At 44.5% G+C, this 14,330-nt stretch overlaps 1 protein-coding gene across 5 annotated transcripts in view; it reads left to right on the forward strand.

Annotated features, from left to right (window-relative positions):
- The window catches only part of LOC137538410 (protein cornichon homolog 2), a 325,780-nt gene that overhangs the window by 146,886 nt on the left and 164,564 nt on the right, over positions 1-14,330 (forward strand). For 3 of the 5 annotated variants that reach the window (XM_068260581.1, XM_068260582.1, XM_068260580.1), the window contains 2 exons: positions 3,018-3,161; positions 10,660-11,169. In XM_068260581.1, coding sequence (XP_068116682.1) covers positions 3,018-3,161; positions 10,660-10,687 — 172 coding nt within the window. In that variant the 3' untranslated portion in view covers positions 10,688-11,169. Of the gene's footprint in view, positions 1-3,017; positions 3,162-10,659; positions 11,170-14,330 lie in introns of those variants that run through there. The other 2 variants (XM_068260577.1, XM_068260578.1) reach the window with 1 other exon arrangement.

Below are 14,330 nucleotides of genomic sequence, written 5' to 3' on the forward strand. Positions count from 1 at the left end.
GTACTGCCATGGAGCAGAATGCAGAGGTAGAAGAAAGCACACAGAGGGATGAGCTGGAGGTACTGCCATGGAGCAGAATGTGGGGGGAGGGGGGATAGAGGAAAGCACACAGAGGGATGAGCTGGAGGTACTGCCATGGAGCAGAATGTGGGGGGAGGGGGGATAGAGGAAAGCACACAGAGGGATGAGCTGGAGGTACTTCCATGGAGCAGAATGTGGGGGGGAGGGGGGTAGAGGAAAGCGCACAGAGGGATGAGCTGGAGGTACTGCCATGGAGCAGAATGTGGGGGGAGGGGGGATAGAGGAAAGCACACAGAGGGATGAGCTGGAGGTACTTCCATGGAGCAGAATGTGGGGGGAGGGGGGGTAGAGGAAAGCACACAGAGGGATGAGCTGGAGGTACTGCCATGGAGCAGAATGTGGGGGGGAGGGGGGATAGAGGAAAGCGCACAGAGGGATGAGCTGGAGGTACTGCCATGGAGCAGAATGTGGGGGGGAGGGGGGATAGAGGAAAGCACACAGAGGGATGAGCTGGAGGTACTGCCATGGAGCAGAATGTGGGGGGGAGGGGGGATAGAGGAAAGCACACAGAGGGATGAGCTGGAGGTACTGCCATGGAGCAGAATGTGGGGGGAGGGGGGATAGAGGAAAGCACACAGAGGGATGAGCTGGAGGTACTGCCATGGAGCAGAATGTGGGGGGGAGGGGGGATAGAGGAAAGCACACAGAGGGATGAGCTGGAGGTACTGCCATGGAGCAGAATGTGGGGGGGAGGGGGGATAGAAGAAAGCACACAGAGGGATGAGCTGGAGGTACTGCCATGGAGCAGAATGTGGGGGGAATGGGGGGGGGGTGGTTAGAGGAAAGCACACAGAGGGATGAGCTGGAGGTACTGCCATGGAGCAGAATGTGGGGGGAGGGGGGATAGAGGAAAGCACACAGAGGGATGAGCTGGAGGTACTGCCATGGAGCAGAATGTGGGGGGAGGGGGGATAGAGGAAAGCACACAGAGGGATGAGCTGGAGGTACTTCCATGGAGCAGAATGTGGGGGGGAGGGGGGATAGAGGAAAGCACACAGAGGGATGAGCTGGAGGTACTTCCATGGAGCAGAATGTGGGGGGGAGGGGGGTAGAGGAAAGCGCACAGAGGGATGAGCTGGAGGTACTGCCATGGAGCAGAATGTGGGGGGAGGGGGGATAGAGGAAAGCACACAGAGGGATGAGCTGGAGGTACTTCCATGGAGCAGAATGTGGGGGGAGGGGGGGTAGAGGAAAGCACACAGAGGGATGAGCTGGAGGTACTGCCATGGAGCAGAATGTGGGGGGGAGGGGGGATAGAGGAAAGCGCACAGAGGGATGAGCTGGAGGTACTGCCATGGAGCAGAATGTGGGGGGGAGGGGGGATAGAGGAAAGCACACAGAGGGATGAGCTGGAGGTACTGCCATGGAGCAGAATGTGGGGGGGAGGGGGGATAGAGGAAAGCACACAGAGGGATGAGCTGGAGGTACTGCCATGGAGCAGAATGTGGGGGGAGGGGGGATAGAGGAAAGCACACAGAGGGATGAGCTGGAGGTACTGCCATGGAGCAGAATGTGGGGGGGAGGGGGGATAGAGGAAAGCACACAGAGGGATGAGCTGGAGGTACTGCCATGGAGCAGAATGTGGGGGGGAGGGGGGATAGAGGAAAGCACACAGAGGGATGAGCTGGAGGTACTGCCATGGAGCAGAATGTGGGGGGGAGGGGGGATAGAGGAAAGCACACAGAGGGATGAGCTGGAGGTACTGCCATGGAGCAGAATGTGGGGGGGAGGGGGGATAGAGGAAAGCACACAGAGGGATGAGCTGGAGGTACTGCCATGGAGCAGAATGTGGGGGGGAGGGGGGATAGAAGAAAGCACACAGAGGGATGAGCTGGAGGTACTGCCATGGAGCAGAATGTGGGGGGAATGGGGGGGGGGTGGTTAGAGGAAAGCACACAGAGGGATGAGCTGGAGGTACTGCCATGGAGCAGAATGTGGGGGGAATGGGGTGGGGTGGTTAGAGGAAAGCACACAGAGGGATGAGCTGGAGGTACTGCCATGGAGCAGAATGTGGGGGGGGATGGGGGGGGGTGGTTAGAGGAAAGCACACAGAGGGATGAGCTGGAGGTACTGCCATGGAGCAGAATGTGGGGGGAATGGGGGGGGGGGTGGTTAGAGGAAAGCACACAGAGGGATGAGCTGGAGGTACTGCCATGGAGCAGAATGTGGGGGGAATGGGGTGGGGTGGTTAGAGGAAAGCACACAGAGGGATGAGCTGGAGGTACTTCCATGGAGCAGAATGTGGGGGGGAGGGGGGTAGAGGAAAGCACACAGAGGGATGAGCTGGAGGTACTTCCATGGAGCAGAATGTGGGGAGGAGGGGGGTAGAGGAAAGTGCACAGAGGGATGAGCTGTAGGTACTGCCATGGAGAAGAATGTGGGGCAGGGGGTAGAGGAAAGCACACAGAGAGATGAGCTGGCGGCACTGCCATGGAGAAGGATGCAGGGGAAGGGGCAAGGGGGGGGGGGGGGGTTGAGGAAAGCACACAGAGGGGTGAGCTGGCAGTACTGCCATGGAGAAGGATGCAGGGGAAGGGGGATGGGGGTAGAGGAAAGCACACAGAGGGGTAAGCTGGCGGTACTGCCATGGAGCAGGAAACAGGGGGGGGGGGGGGGGGGGTAGGGGAAAGCACACCGAGGGATGGTGGCCCTGCATCTGAGGAGACAGGATTGTGGCTGGTGTGTTAGGACGTGGGTGGATGTGAGTGTAGCCGTGTATGTGGTGTCTGTGTGGACTGTGCAGCAGGCAGACCCGGGAGATGTGGCCTGCTGTGTGCTGTCAGAACAGCAGCTTCATTATTATAATTTTAGCAACAGCTTCAATGTTTTATTCCACAGCGTTAAGTTACCAGCTATACTGCTATTAACAATGTACAGACATAATCACAGAGCTGCGTTTTACTTGCCAAATACCTTTTTTTTATGGCCTGTGACAGGTACTTCCACCGACCTGCAGATGGCTCTGAAGTTATGTTTGACCCAGTCTCCATAATGAACGTTGATATTTTGAATTACTGTCAGAAGGAAGCGTGGTGTAAACTTGCATTCTACCTGTTGTCCTTCTTTTATTACCTGTACAGGTAAGTTATAGAGCATCTCTTTTTTCTGTTATTTAATTTTTTATTTACTGAATAATTCATTTATTTTTAAGTAAAAACTTAATATTTTAATTACTTTAGAAATTAACTACTTATACTTTTTTATATATGTTCTATATACACTGTTGTAGTTTTTCCAATTTAATGGTATTCTTTTTTTTTCCCCCAGTGAAACTTCGAAGTGAGGTTCTTATTTCTGTCTGGGTCCTTGCTGGGTTGATTTTCCTTCACTTCCTATCTCTTTTTCATCATTTCTGTCTCTGTAGCCATTGTTGTCATGAACAGGAAGGAAAGAAAATCTCTCCAATAGGAGCACAGACACAAATTAAAAAAAAAAAAACACTTTTGTACTGTGGGGAAAGATTAAAGCTTTTGTTTGTATTGCCTTGGTCTTCATTTGCTGGATCCTTGTACTTCCTGTCCCAGTGACCACTGTCATAATGAACAGGAAGTGAGGTTAAATCTCTACAGTGGGGACACAGAGAGGAATAAACACAGGACCATGATTTCAGCCCTTTTCCACTCCATCCCAAAAAAAAACTTAAAGAGGAACTGTAACGAAAATCTTAAAATTTAAAGCACATACAGATAGGAAGTACGTTTCTTCCTGAGTAAAATGAGCAATACATCACTTCTCTCCTATGTTGCTGACATTTACAGTAAGTAGTAGAAATCTACTAAGTAGACATTACTGACAGGTTTTGGGCTAGTCCATCACTCCGTACCGGATTCTCAGCATGACCTTTATTATTTATAAAGACAATCCCTGAAAACCATTTATACAAAGATGCTGACCAGCCTGCTTGTTCACCTTACACTTTTTTGGCAGTTGGACGGATCAACTGCCATTCAGTAAGTGCATTTTGAAAAAAAAGAAATCCCTTTAAACCCTCCATGAGGAGATGGGCTAGTCCAAAACCTGTCGGTTCTGTCAGATTTCTACTACCTACTGTAAGTGACAGCAACATAGGAGAAAAGTAAATTATGGCTTATTTTAGTCTTGAAGAAACATACTTCTTAATTGTATATATTTACATATATTTTAAATTTTAAGATTTTCGCAACAGGGGTCCTTTAAGGTTCTGGCTCAAGCTGTATTTGAAGTAAAGGCAGTTTATTAGTTATATGTAATGTGGGTGCACTTTAAATTTAAAAGTGTATTAACTAGGATATATAATATATAGATTCTAGAGGACTTGTATGGATTTTAGATTCTCTGCAGTGCCAGAGAGAACAAGCTGTGGTATAAGAAAAAGAGAGAACACCAAGAGCCCAATATAGTGTAGTATGTACTGGTAAGGTATAATTGATAGAGTAATAATATTAATTTAATACTCACAAACCAGGGTTACCAAGTAGGCAACCACTGTCAAAGCAGGTGGGGAGATTGTCCTGACCCCACTCAGGATTAAAAAGTCGCTCTCTGTAGTTGAAGAAGGAAGGGTACAACCCTCCACCAAGGGTGGACTTGATGTAGATAATAGGATAACAGAGGCGCCAATAGGATAAAAAACACTAAAAGAACTTAAAAACCCATTTTGGTAATAGAGGAGGCAGTGGTGGACTCACCCCCTCCAAGCAGAACACACGACTGTGGATTTTCAGTCAAAACAATTTTATTGGATACTCCAAATAAAGTGCAACGCGTTTCACGGGATACAAACCCGCTTCATCAGGCAATAACAGATAGGAGTAAACAGCTGTAACAGAGACAATAGAGTAAATGAAACTGTAGTGCTTTGGCAAAATTCATTCTGATTATTCGGACATTGATTTGGCTATGAATATATTTCAATAGTGGCATAAAAATATGTTGCATAAATCTGCATGCATATGCATGAACCTGTGTTTGAAGTATATGCAATCAACAGAGAATTGTGGTATACAATAGCAAAGATTATTGGGGGGGTGAAAAAAAAAAAAAAAAAAAAAAAAGTGCATACCTATACATAAACCTGTGTTCGACAAACATACAATTGACAGAGGATTGTGGCAGGAATTAGTATCCAAACTATTGCTAGTTTTAGTGGAAGTACGAATCGCACAGTGAATTATACGTTTAAATTAAATAAAATATATATATTTTGTTGCATAAATTTGTATGCATATACATAAACCTGTGTTCAAAATACAGTTGACAGAGTAGATGGGGTAATGGGCAGGATTCAATGGGAAAAAGCTGTGGTATAAGGCCCTTTAGACACTGGTCCCAGATCTTAGGTAAATATGACCAAGTTCACTCCTGTTTTCCAGGGATTTTCCCCCCTGATTTTCTCAACATCTGAGCACTATTTTTCTTATGTAAATATATCTGTCGTTTTCCTGGCAAAAAGAGTCCAGCTGACAGCAGTACCAGAGTATATATTTATTTGTAGATATGCCATATCTCACATTGGCCCATATGCAATTACCTTTTTCTCCTGAGTTTTCTCCTTGGGGTTAATTTTTATCTTCTCTTTAAAATAACTTTTCAGCATTTTACAATTGAAAAAGTGGAATGAATCATCTGAATTTCAATTAATCCTTATAAAGAAATTTTCTTATAGAAGAGTGCTTTGGATTACAAGCATGGTTCTGGAACTACATTCTAGAAAAATGCTTGGAATCCAAAGTACTTAAGTCAAAGTGAATGTCCCCATATGCATTAATTCAAACCCAGTTGATTCGTTCCACAATCCAAAAACCTTTATAGTAAAATAGTATAAAACAAAAACGTAAGCAAGACTTTCACTAAAACAAACAGAATTATTGCCATCTGTTGGCTCACCCCAACCTCTTTTTATTTGTGCGGTTTTAACAAGGAACTTATCCAGTGACAGTTACTTTTGAGGATTTCATGGAAATGTGACTTTGCAAAGTCTCTACACTCAGATTAACTACAATTAGGTGCAAACCTGCAGTGCCAAAGGGAGAAGAACTATCGGTTCAGTTGTGATGGCGTGATGCATGTATTATATATATATATATATATATATATATTTGTATGTGTGTGTGTGCATATGCTTTTTGTTTTTTTTAAACGCACCAAGGAATGGCTTAAACGGATCCGAGATGAAAAACTAACTATAACAAGTAACTTGTCTATATATCTTATCTGAAGTTTAGATAGTTTACATAGCATATCTAGCTGCAAAACTTTAAAAAGTGTACGATTATTTATTCCTGTGATACAATGAGGACAGCCATGTTCTTTTTGTCATATTGTCACAGGCTAAAGGCTGGAGATGCTATCAGCTTTCTTCAGTCCCCTCTCCTTCTTCCTCCTCCCCTCTGCCTTTGAAATCCAAATCCAAAAAAGCTTTATTGGCAGGACCAAGTACATTTAGCATTGCCAAAGCAAAACAAAACATTAACATGGGGGGGGGGGGGGATTGTGAGAATAAGGGAAGGATAAAGTGGGTTGGGGTATATAGTTCATAGGTGTGTGGAGGATGTAAGGGACAGCATGGGGGACTGGGCTATACAGTTCATAGGGGGGTATTGGGGGGAATACAGTCCATGTGGTATCATGTTCCTCTCAGTTGGTGGCAGGCTGTGACATATCGGGCAGCTATTTGCACGGTTGTTTCCTCCTCCCTCCTCTGTGGAGGTAAAATCCTGGATGTGGGCGGAGAGTCTCTGGAAGTGGGCGGTCCTCACAGGTGCGTATTTGCTGCAGTGTAGCAGGAAGTGGGCCTCATCCTCCAAGACCTCCTGGTTTCATTGTCTGCACAGTCTCTCCTCCCGGGGCTTCCATGTCTGTCTGTGCCGCCCTGTCTCTATCTCCAGGCTGTGGGCACTCAGACGGTACAAACTCAAGACCTATCTGTCTTTGTGGTGATGTAGCCTCTCCAGATATGGAGCCATTGTGTACTCCCTCTGTAGTGATTGATAGACAGTGAGTTTCTTGGAATTCTTTATGTCACTTCTCCATTCCTCTATGTATCGTTCCTTGCAGCTTTCTATAGTCCGTTTTATTTGGGCTTTTGTCAGCCTGTGTTGGTGGCCTTGGCTGGACTGGCTGCTGATGCTTTGCTTGAGAGCGCGTGGTATGGCCCCGCCCCCCTGGCTCAGTGAGGCTTTATGGTGGTAAGTGCTGGGGTTGCTGCTCTGTATATGTGCCCAGTATGAGAGTGCCCTCTGCTGGATAGTAAGCCATAATGGGAACCTGCCTAGCTCTGCCCGGCAAGCTGAGTTTGAAGTGCTTCGATGGACTTGGAGGAGATACTTGCAGAACTCTAGATGGAATCAATGGCTAGTAACACCTCCCCCTCCTCCTGCCCAGACTTAGCTCCTGTAAGCCCTTGCTATTGTCTGAAAATGCCTTGGCACTCTGAAAACTGTGGGCGAGGCTGGTTTAGTTTATAGGGAGTTAAAGTATTAAAACAAAAACCAAAAAAAGTATTTGGTTTGAGGAATGCCCTATAAACTATAGAAAAGAGAAACAATTATGCAATGAGTAAAAGTTTATCTCGGATCCACTTTAAAACATTTACGTACAAGTATTTAGCACTCCTAACAAATATGTATGCATGAAGAGGACCTTGAAATAACGCTACCCTCAGTAGTAGGTACTTTGCTAACACCGTCATTAAAAAAGGGGTACATCCTAAAATAATGCTGGGAACTTTAGAGTACTCAGGCTCTATTCAGATATTAGACAGTGGGCCATACCATGTATGATCTGAATCTTTGTATAGATTTTCATGTGTGTATTATGGAAGGGGGCTTTCTGTTTCTGGAGAATAGAATTAGAAATCAGTAGGAAAAAAAGTAATCAGCACTGCTATTCCTCTAAGCAGGGCTATCTGTACACGGAGGGGGGGAGAAGGATTGAAAGGCAGAGCCTGTACAGACATCACACTGCTTCTGAACCAATCAGAAATGACTGATTTGGGCAATACAATCCTATGTCTGTTAAAAGCTTTAATTCCCCTTCGCTAGACTTTTGTCATGTTTTACTGATTCCTATTCACTTCTGTTCTAACCTATACTAATTTTCTAGTAATTTCGCTTCATGTATGGACAGGATCCTTCACTAGTTTATGATTTCACTATAGGTCAGGGGTTCTTAACTTAGGGGTCATGGACTTCTGTAGGATTTCTTCACTTATAAATGTAAGCACTAGTCCACAGGATTAACGTAGCTTTCTTTATTTTATGTAAATAGCGGTACCAATGTTTTTTCCCATCGTATTACAGTTGTTACAAATATTGTGAAATATTGTCTCTACTCAACACTACTTTAAAATAAGAGTACTGTATATACTCGAGTATAAGCCTAATTTTTTAGCATAAGAAATATGCAAGTCAGTGGAGAAAAACAGATGATGGAGCAGGTTTTGTTACTGGCGGAGGATTGTAAGGATTGTGCACTAGTGATCCTGCTCTTGTCAGCTGGCTCCCTGCTGTGACTGTGCCCCCATTCCCTGCAACATTGTGTGCAGAGTGTGCTGCTCAAGACTACCTGTGTCCCCTGGCTTGTGGAGCAGAGCGGGCAAGCAACATGTCAGCTGTGCAATGATCAGGGATTCTTCCGGTGTGGCAATCGCTGTGTCTCATATCTGACGCCATCTAGTGGCTTCTTAAGACACAGCTGTATCATCCTTGGGGCATATCTGGCTATGGGGAAGGGGGCTGACTTGTACTGGGGGAACATCTGGCTACGGTGGAGGAGTGCTATATTCGGGAGGGGGATTATACGTGAGTCAATCACTTTTTCCTGGTTTCTGAGGGAACAGTGGTTACCTCGGCTTATACACGGGTCGGCTTATATGCAAGTATATACGGTAGTATTTGATAAGACAAGATTGGGGATGGGATGAGAGAAGATATAAGCCAGAACCATGGACACCAACCTAGGCCCTAGAAATACATCTAGGTTTCTTTGTGATTGATCCAGCTCAGGATCCATAGGTTTCATCAGATTATCAAAGGACGGAGCAGCTAAAAGAAGCACATCTAAAAAGGGGTGCCCACTATGTTAATTGTGAAGCGTCCAGCTATTAGTAGCCGAAGTTTGCATAGCGGACGTTCATTTTTGTCGTGGAGGGGAGAAGCGCATTAGTTGTCCGGGGGGAATTATTAGTTGCCCGCGTAGTGGGATTTTTAGTTGCCTGCCAGGGAGGGGGGTGTTTTCGTTGCCGGGGGGAATTATTCGTTGTTCACAAAGATGGAGGGGTTATTAGTTGCCGGGGGGATATTAGTTGTGCAGGTGGTGGGGTTTTTAGTTGCCCGCTGGGGGGTTATTAGTTGCCCCCGGGGTTATTAGTTGCTCACCAGGGCAAGGTTCTCTGTGAGAGCAGAGAGGTTTGGTCATAGTGAAATAACAACAAATATTACCGACATTTCCCTATATCAATTAAGTAGTAGAATATCAGTAAATTTACTGATATTCTACTACCGCTATTTTAGGTGCCCTTAAAGGGGTTCTGTGGAGGCTTAAAAAAAACTGACACTTACCTGGGGCTTCTATCGGCCCCCTGCAGCTGTCATGTCCCATTCCGTCCTCTTACGAGCCTCCGTCCCCTGCCGCCGGTCTGGTCTAATTATTCGTCTAACAAGACAAACAATGCTTGCGTCCCCGGGAGCTTACTGTGCAGGCGCAGTATGAGGTTTTCTCGTATTCCGCCTGCGGAGTAAGCTCCCGATGACGCTCACGGGGGCGAGCCCACGCGCTGCCGCGCAGTCTACTTAGATGAATAATTAGACCCCGACTGGTGGCGGGGGACGGATGATCGTAGGAGGACGGCACAAGACATGACAACTACATGGGGACGATAGAAGCCCCAGGTAAGTGTCAGTTTTTTAAGGCTCTAAAGAACCTCTTTAACTGAATTTTTTAGCATGAGTCCTTTTCATATATACGCTCAAAGCAGGGGGTCCATGCCACAAACAGGTTAAGAACCCCTGCCTTATGTAGCTAAATGTGAAACTATGCGGACAACTATAAACAGCAAAAGAGTTTCTTATGCTACTGTAATCGCACAGCATCCTATACTATTCCTACTCTGCATACATGTAGCGGCCTGTACTAATGGCAATTCTTCCTCGCACGCAGGGTGGGGGCCACTGTACGTTATGTCAACGCGTAGGATGCTGTGCCTCTTCTGGTGAGTGATTTGCCCCTAGCCCCACATAAATGCCCCCACTCCTAGACTTCTATGCACTGTCACTGCATGCTAGTATCTACTGCCACGTCTGAAAGTGTCCTGTCCTCCACAGTTTTACCTTCAATTACCTTGTTTGTTTTGTCTCATAGTATATAATATATGACTCCCATAAACCTCCCTTTTTCATTATAAATGTGTCTTTATTAACACTTGCATATCTTTAATATTAAATTCTAACACTTTTTTTTTTTTTTTGTTTTGTTTTCTTTTCTAACTCCTGTCCTGCTTTTTTCACTCCCATTTCCCTTGCTTTCTCTCTTTGTTCCTTTTGTCATGTTTAACTGCATTTATGGCATCCGCACCCCCTGATTTATTTGTACCGGCCTCAGTATGATTTACACACTCGTCACTTTTTGAATTTCGCCTATATGGATTTGAATCGAGAAGGAAAGAAAAATAAGAGGGAAAGAGATCCTCGCTGATGGAGAAGCATTGAAGGACATCTCTCCCTCCTGACTGTCTACTAATAGACTGGCTCTCTTCTCACAGCCTGTCAACCTACCTACTTCTCTCTCTCTCGCCTTCCTCCTCCGTCTCTTTCCCTCCTTCTTTCTCCCTTTCTATTTTCCCCCTCCTTCCTCCCCTCTCTCCCCTTCTCTCTCGCCTCTCCTTCCCTCTCTCTCTCTCTCCATGTCTTTCCTGTTTCTCTCTCCTGGTTTTATGCTCCCTCAATCCTCCTTTCCTCTGACCTTTCCTTTCATCACCTCCTCTGCTCCTTCCCCCCTCCCTGTTTTTAGACTGCTGCTGGCTCACAGCTCTTATTTGTCTGTTTGAAGTCTGTGACTTTATTTCTTCAGAAATGTGTGACGTTTACTGTCAATAAAGAATATATATATTCACCATGTGAATTCACTCATCTGCTTAGGCTAGTTTGGTAACGGCATTTCCAGTGACTGACATAGTTTTTCTTTTTTTCCATCTATGTTGGAGGACATTACTTTAACCAAATTGTGAATTAAAAACATTTGAAAAATCACATAGTGGATCTTTCAAAATAAAAAGGAAAAAATCATCTGCACCTGTTGATGGATTAAGATGAAATGGGGCCTTAGGCAAGATAGAGGCTTTGGTTCATCCTGATGGTCCTTATAGCAATCTGAGGTGGGAGGCGGGACAGAGAAAGGGTGAGTTAGGCCTCCTGACACCCACTAGGCCTCAGGCACCTGCCTAGGTTGCCTGGCGAATGATCCTGCTCTGGTTGCACCAAGTCATGGATGCTTATATCTTCCTCCTTGGCAACCTGCAGGTGCCTGCTTACGTCCCATCTTCCCTAGTGTCAGTTTGAAGTTATGCCTCCCTGCCACAAATTGACAGGCATGATGGGTAGGGAGTAAGGGAGGCGTGGCTTCAGCTAAGAAAGAGATCACCACCGTCTGCATGCTTGAAGGGGAGTGTTTCAGTATCATTGGGAGGGAGCAGGCACTCTTGGTCGCCTAGGAGGATTTGTAGCAGGAATGTTGAAAAAAATGCGGCAGTTTTTTTAGTTTTTTTAACAAGACTTTATATATGCTTCATCACAAGTAAGTGCTCCTTCTCTGATAACCTGTCATTCCCAAATGTAGGAATTCTTCTCTGGCTGGCAATATGTGAAGTTATTTCAACAAGGACATTATTGTAAAAGGTTTATGGGATTAAAATTGTTACAGTAAAAAGTATGTTTCACAACACAAATTTGTTTTTGAAATATTTCTGTTGTATGCTTCTTGCGCAATTCCAGACTCTTCTTTTAAAGGACGCCTGAATGGAGAGGTATATGGAGGCGGCCATATTTATTTCTTTTTAAATGATACAAGTTGCCTGGCAGTCCTGCTGATTTCTTTGGCTGCAGTAGTGTCTGAATTATACACCTGAAACAAGCATCCAGCTAATCCAGTCAGACTTCAGTCAGAAACATCTGATCTGCATGCTTGTTAAGGGTATAAGAGACAGAGGCTCAACAGGACAGTCAGTCCATCTGCATTGTTTAAAAGGGAATAATTAATCAAAATCTATTGTAAGTAATTTGGTTCCTTAATAATCTGTAGGTGGAGTCAACAATTTGTTCTTATTTGTCTCCCTTCCTTTGCTCATAAACTGGTAAAATAATCCAGAAAAGGTTGGTTTTCTTGTTTACACATTACCAATCACATAGTGATGATCAACTTTACAGCTGATCAGTTTATATTCCTCAGGGAGAATTCATGGAGAAATGTGTAACTTGATTTGATGAGTTGACTGTAAAGGTGGTCGCTAATGGTTCAAAATCAATGCAGCCAATCTGATAAATGTGATCTCTAATACTTTTAGCCATAAAAGCATGCAGCAGATCAAGTGTTTCTGACATTGGTGTCAGATCTGACAAGATTAGCTGCATGCTTGTTTCTGGTGTTATTCAGGCACTGCTGCATCCAAATAGATCAGCAGGGCTGTCAGGGAACTGGTATTGTTTAAAAGGAAATACATACATATTCTTCTCAACAAAGTAGTCCTTTAAATGAGCACTGTACCACATGTTCTACTCATCCTGCCTGCTACTAGTTAAATGAAACCTGTTGTAATTATGAAGGGGAATATGAAGGCTTCCATCTCTGGTCTGTTTTAAAAAAATTGCCAGTTGCCTGGCTGCCATGCTTATGTTTTGATTTCAGTTCTTTGAGTCTCTAACCTAAAACAAGAATGGTCAAGGGAGTCAAACTTATGTTACAGTGAACCTCCAGACTAAATATCTACTCAGCAGCACTGGAAAGGCTTGGTGTTTCTTTAACAGTTTCACAGCATCAGAACTTTGTTTTTCTTACCAAAGCATCATTTTTAGCTGCACAGAAGAAAACTGCCCGGGCATTTTCCCCTGATGCTGTGCAAAGCATGATGGGATTTCTGATGATGATGTTCTCCTACTGCTGTTTTGGTGCAAATTTGTTTTGTTTTGTTTTTCATTTTGAATTTGAGATTTGAAGCCTAGCGTGCGCAGCTGGGAGCGGTGATCAGGACACAGGACAGTTGGAACTGTGTCTCGTGCTCCCTGTCACCTCCTTTCAACCAAAAAGATGGCTGCCCCCATGAAATCACAAACATTTGCCTGTTCTATTAAAACAGGGTCGGTAAGAGATTATATTACCTATTTTAATTAACATAACTAATGTAACTTAATGACAGTATGTTTGTTTAGGCTGAAGTTCCCCTTTAAGAACACCTGTTATGCATACTTGTTTGGCTCAGTGACTGATAAAGCATAAAAGGCTGAGGATCAATATGAGGGTGGTTTGGAAATGCAGATGTCGAACAGATTCTATGGTATCACTAGGATCTGTTTGCACATGACGAAGATCCTTGCGTACATGAATCAGAAATTATGAATGAGGATATCATGTGGCCAAATAGTAAAACTACATCAAAAAACATTTTATTCAATAAAAATACGTACATTTACATCTAAAATTAACTATTTCCCTCCCACACTATTTTAACACTATAATGGCCGAAACTAAGAAATGATTTTTTCCATTTTTTTTGTCTTCTTATTCCAATTAAAATGTGTTTAGAATTTTAGATTTCTTGTCTATAAAAAAGGTCCTTGGTGTCATACAGACCTCTTTATTGACTATTATTGGATCAAGCTGACTATAGAGATGTGTCCGGACAATTCTACGCCTGTGGCATCTTTTAATCCTGTCATTCAGTTGACAGGCTCTCTATATACTAGTTAACTCATTCGATTTATAAGGCGCTGCAGGTGTAGGCAAGCGAGTATGCCATCGCTGCAACACCATCTTATCAATCAGTCCAGTCCAGCAACACTGATTGACTCGTATTTGAAAGCAGCTGCAGGCCGGCAGTGTAGCAGGTCTGCTTGCAACAGCCGGCATCTCTTCAATCAATTAAATCGCATGATGGCTGCCATTCAAGTAAGTATGACGCACGTACTTGCACTCACCTCAACCCATACTGCGAATGGAGTGCTCCAAGAAACACTAGGCCCAATCTTATTCTGCTGTTTGGCTACGTCTGCTGCAGTGTCTCT

This window comes from Hyperolius riggenbachi, chromosome 11 (genome assembly GCF_040937935.1).
Source record: "Hyperolius riggenbachi isolate aHypRig1 chromosome 11, aHypRig1.pri, whole genome shotgun sequence".
NCBI classification, from domain to species: Eukaryota; Metazoa; Chordata; class Amphibia; order Anura; family Hyperoliidae; genus Hyperolius; species Hyperolius riggenbachi.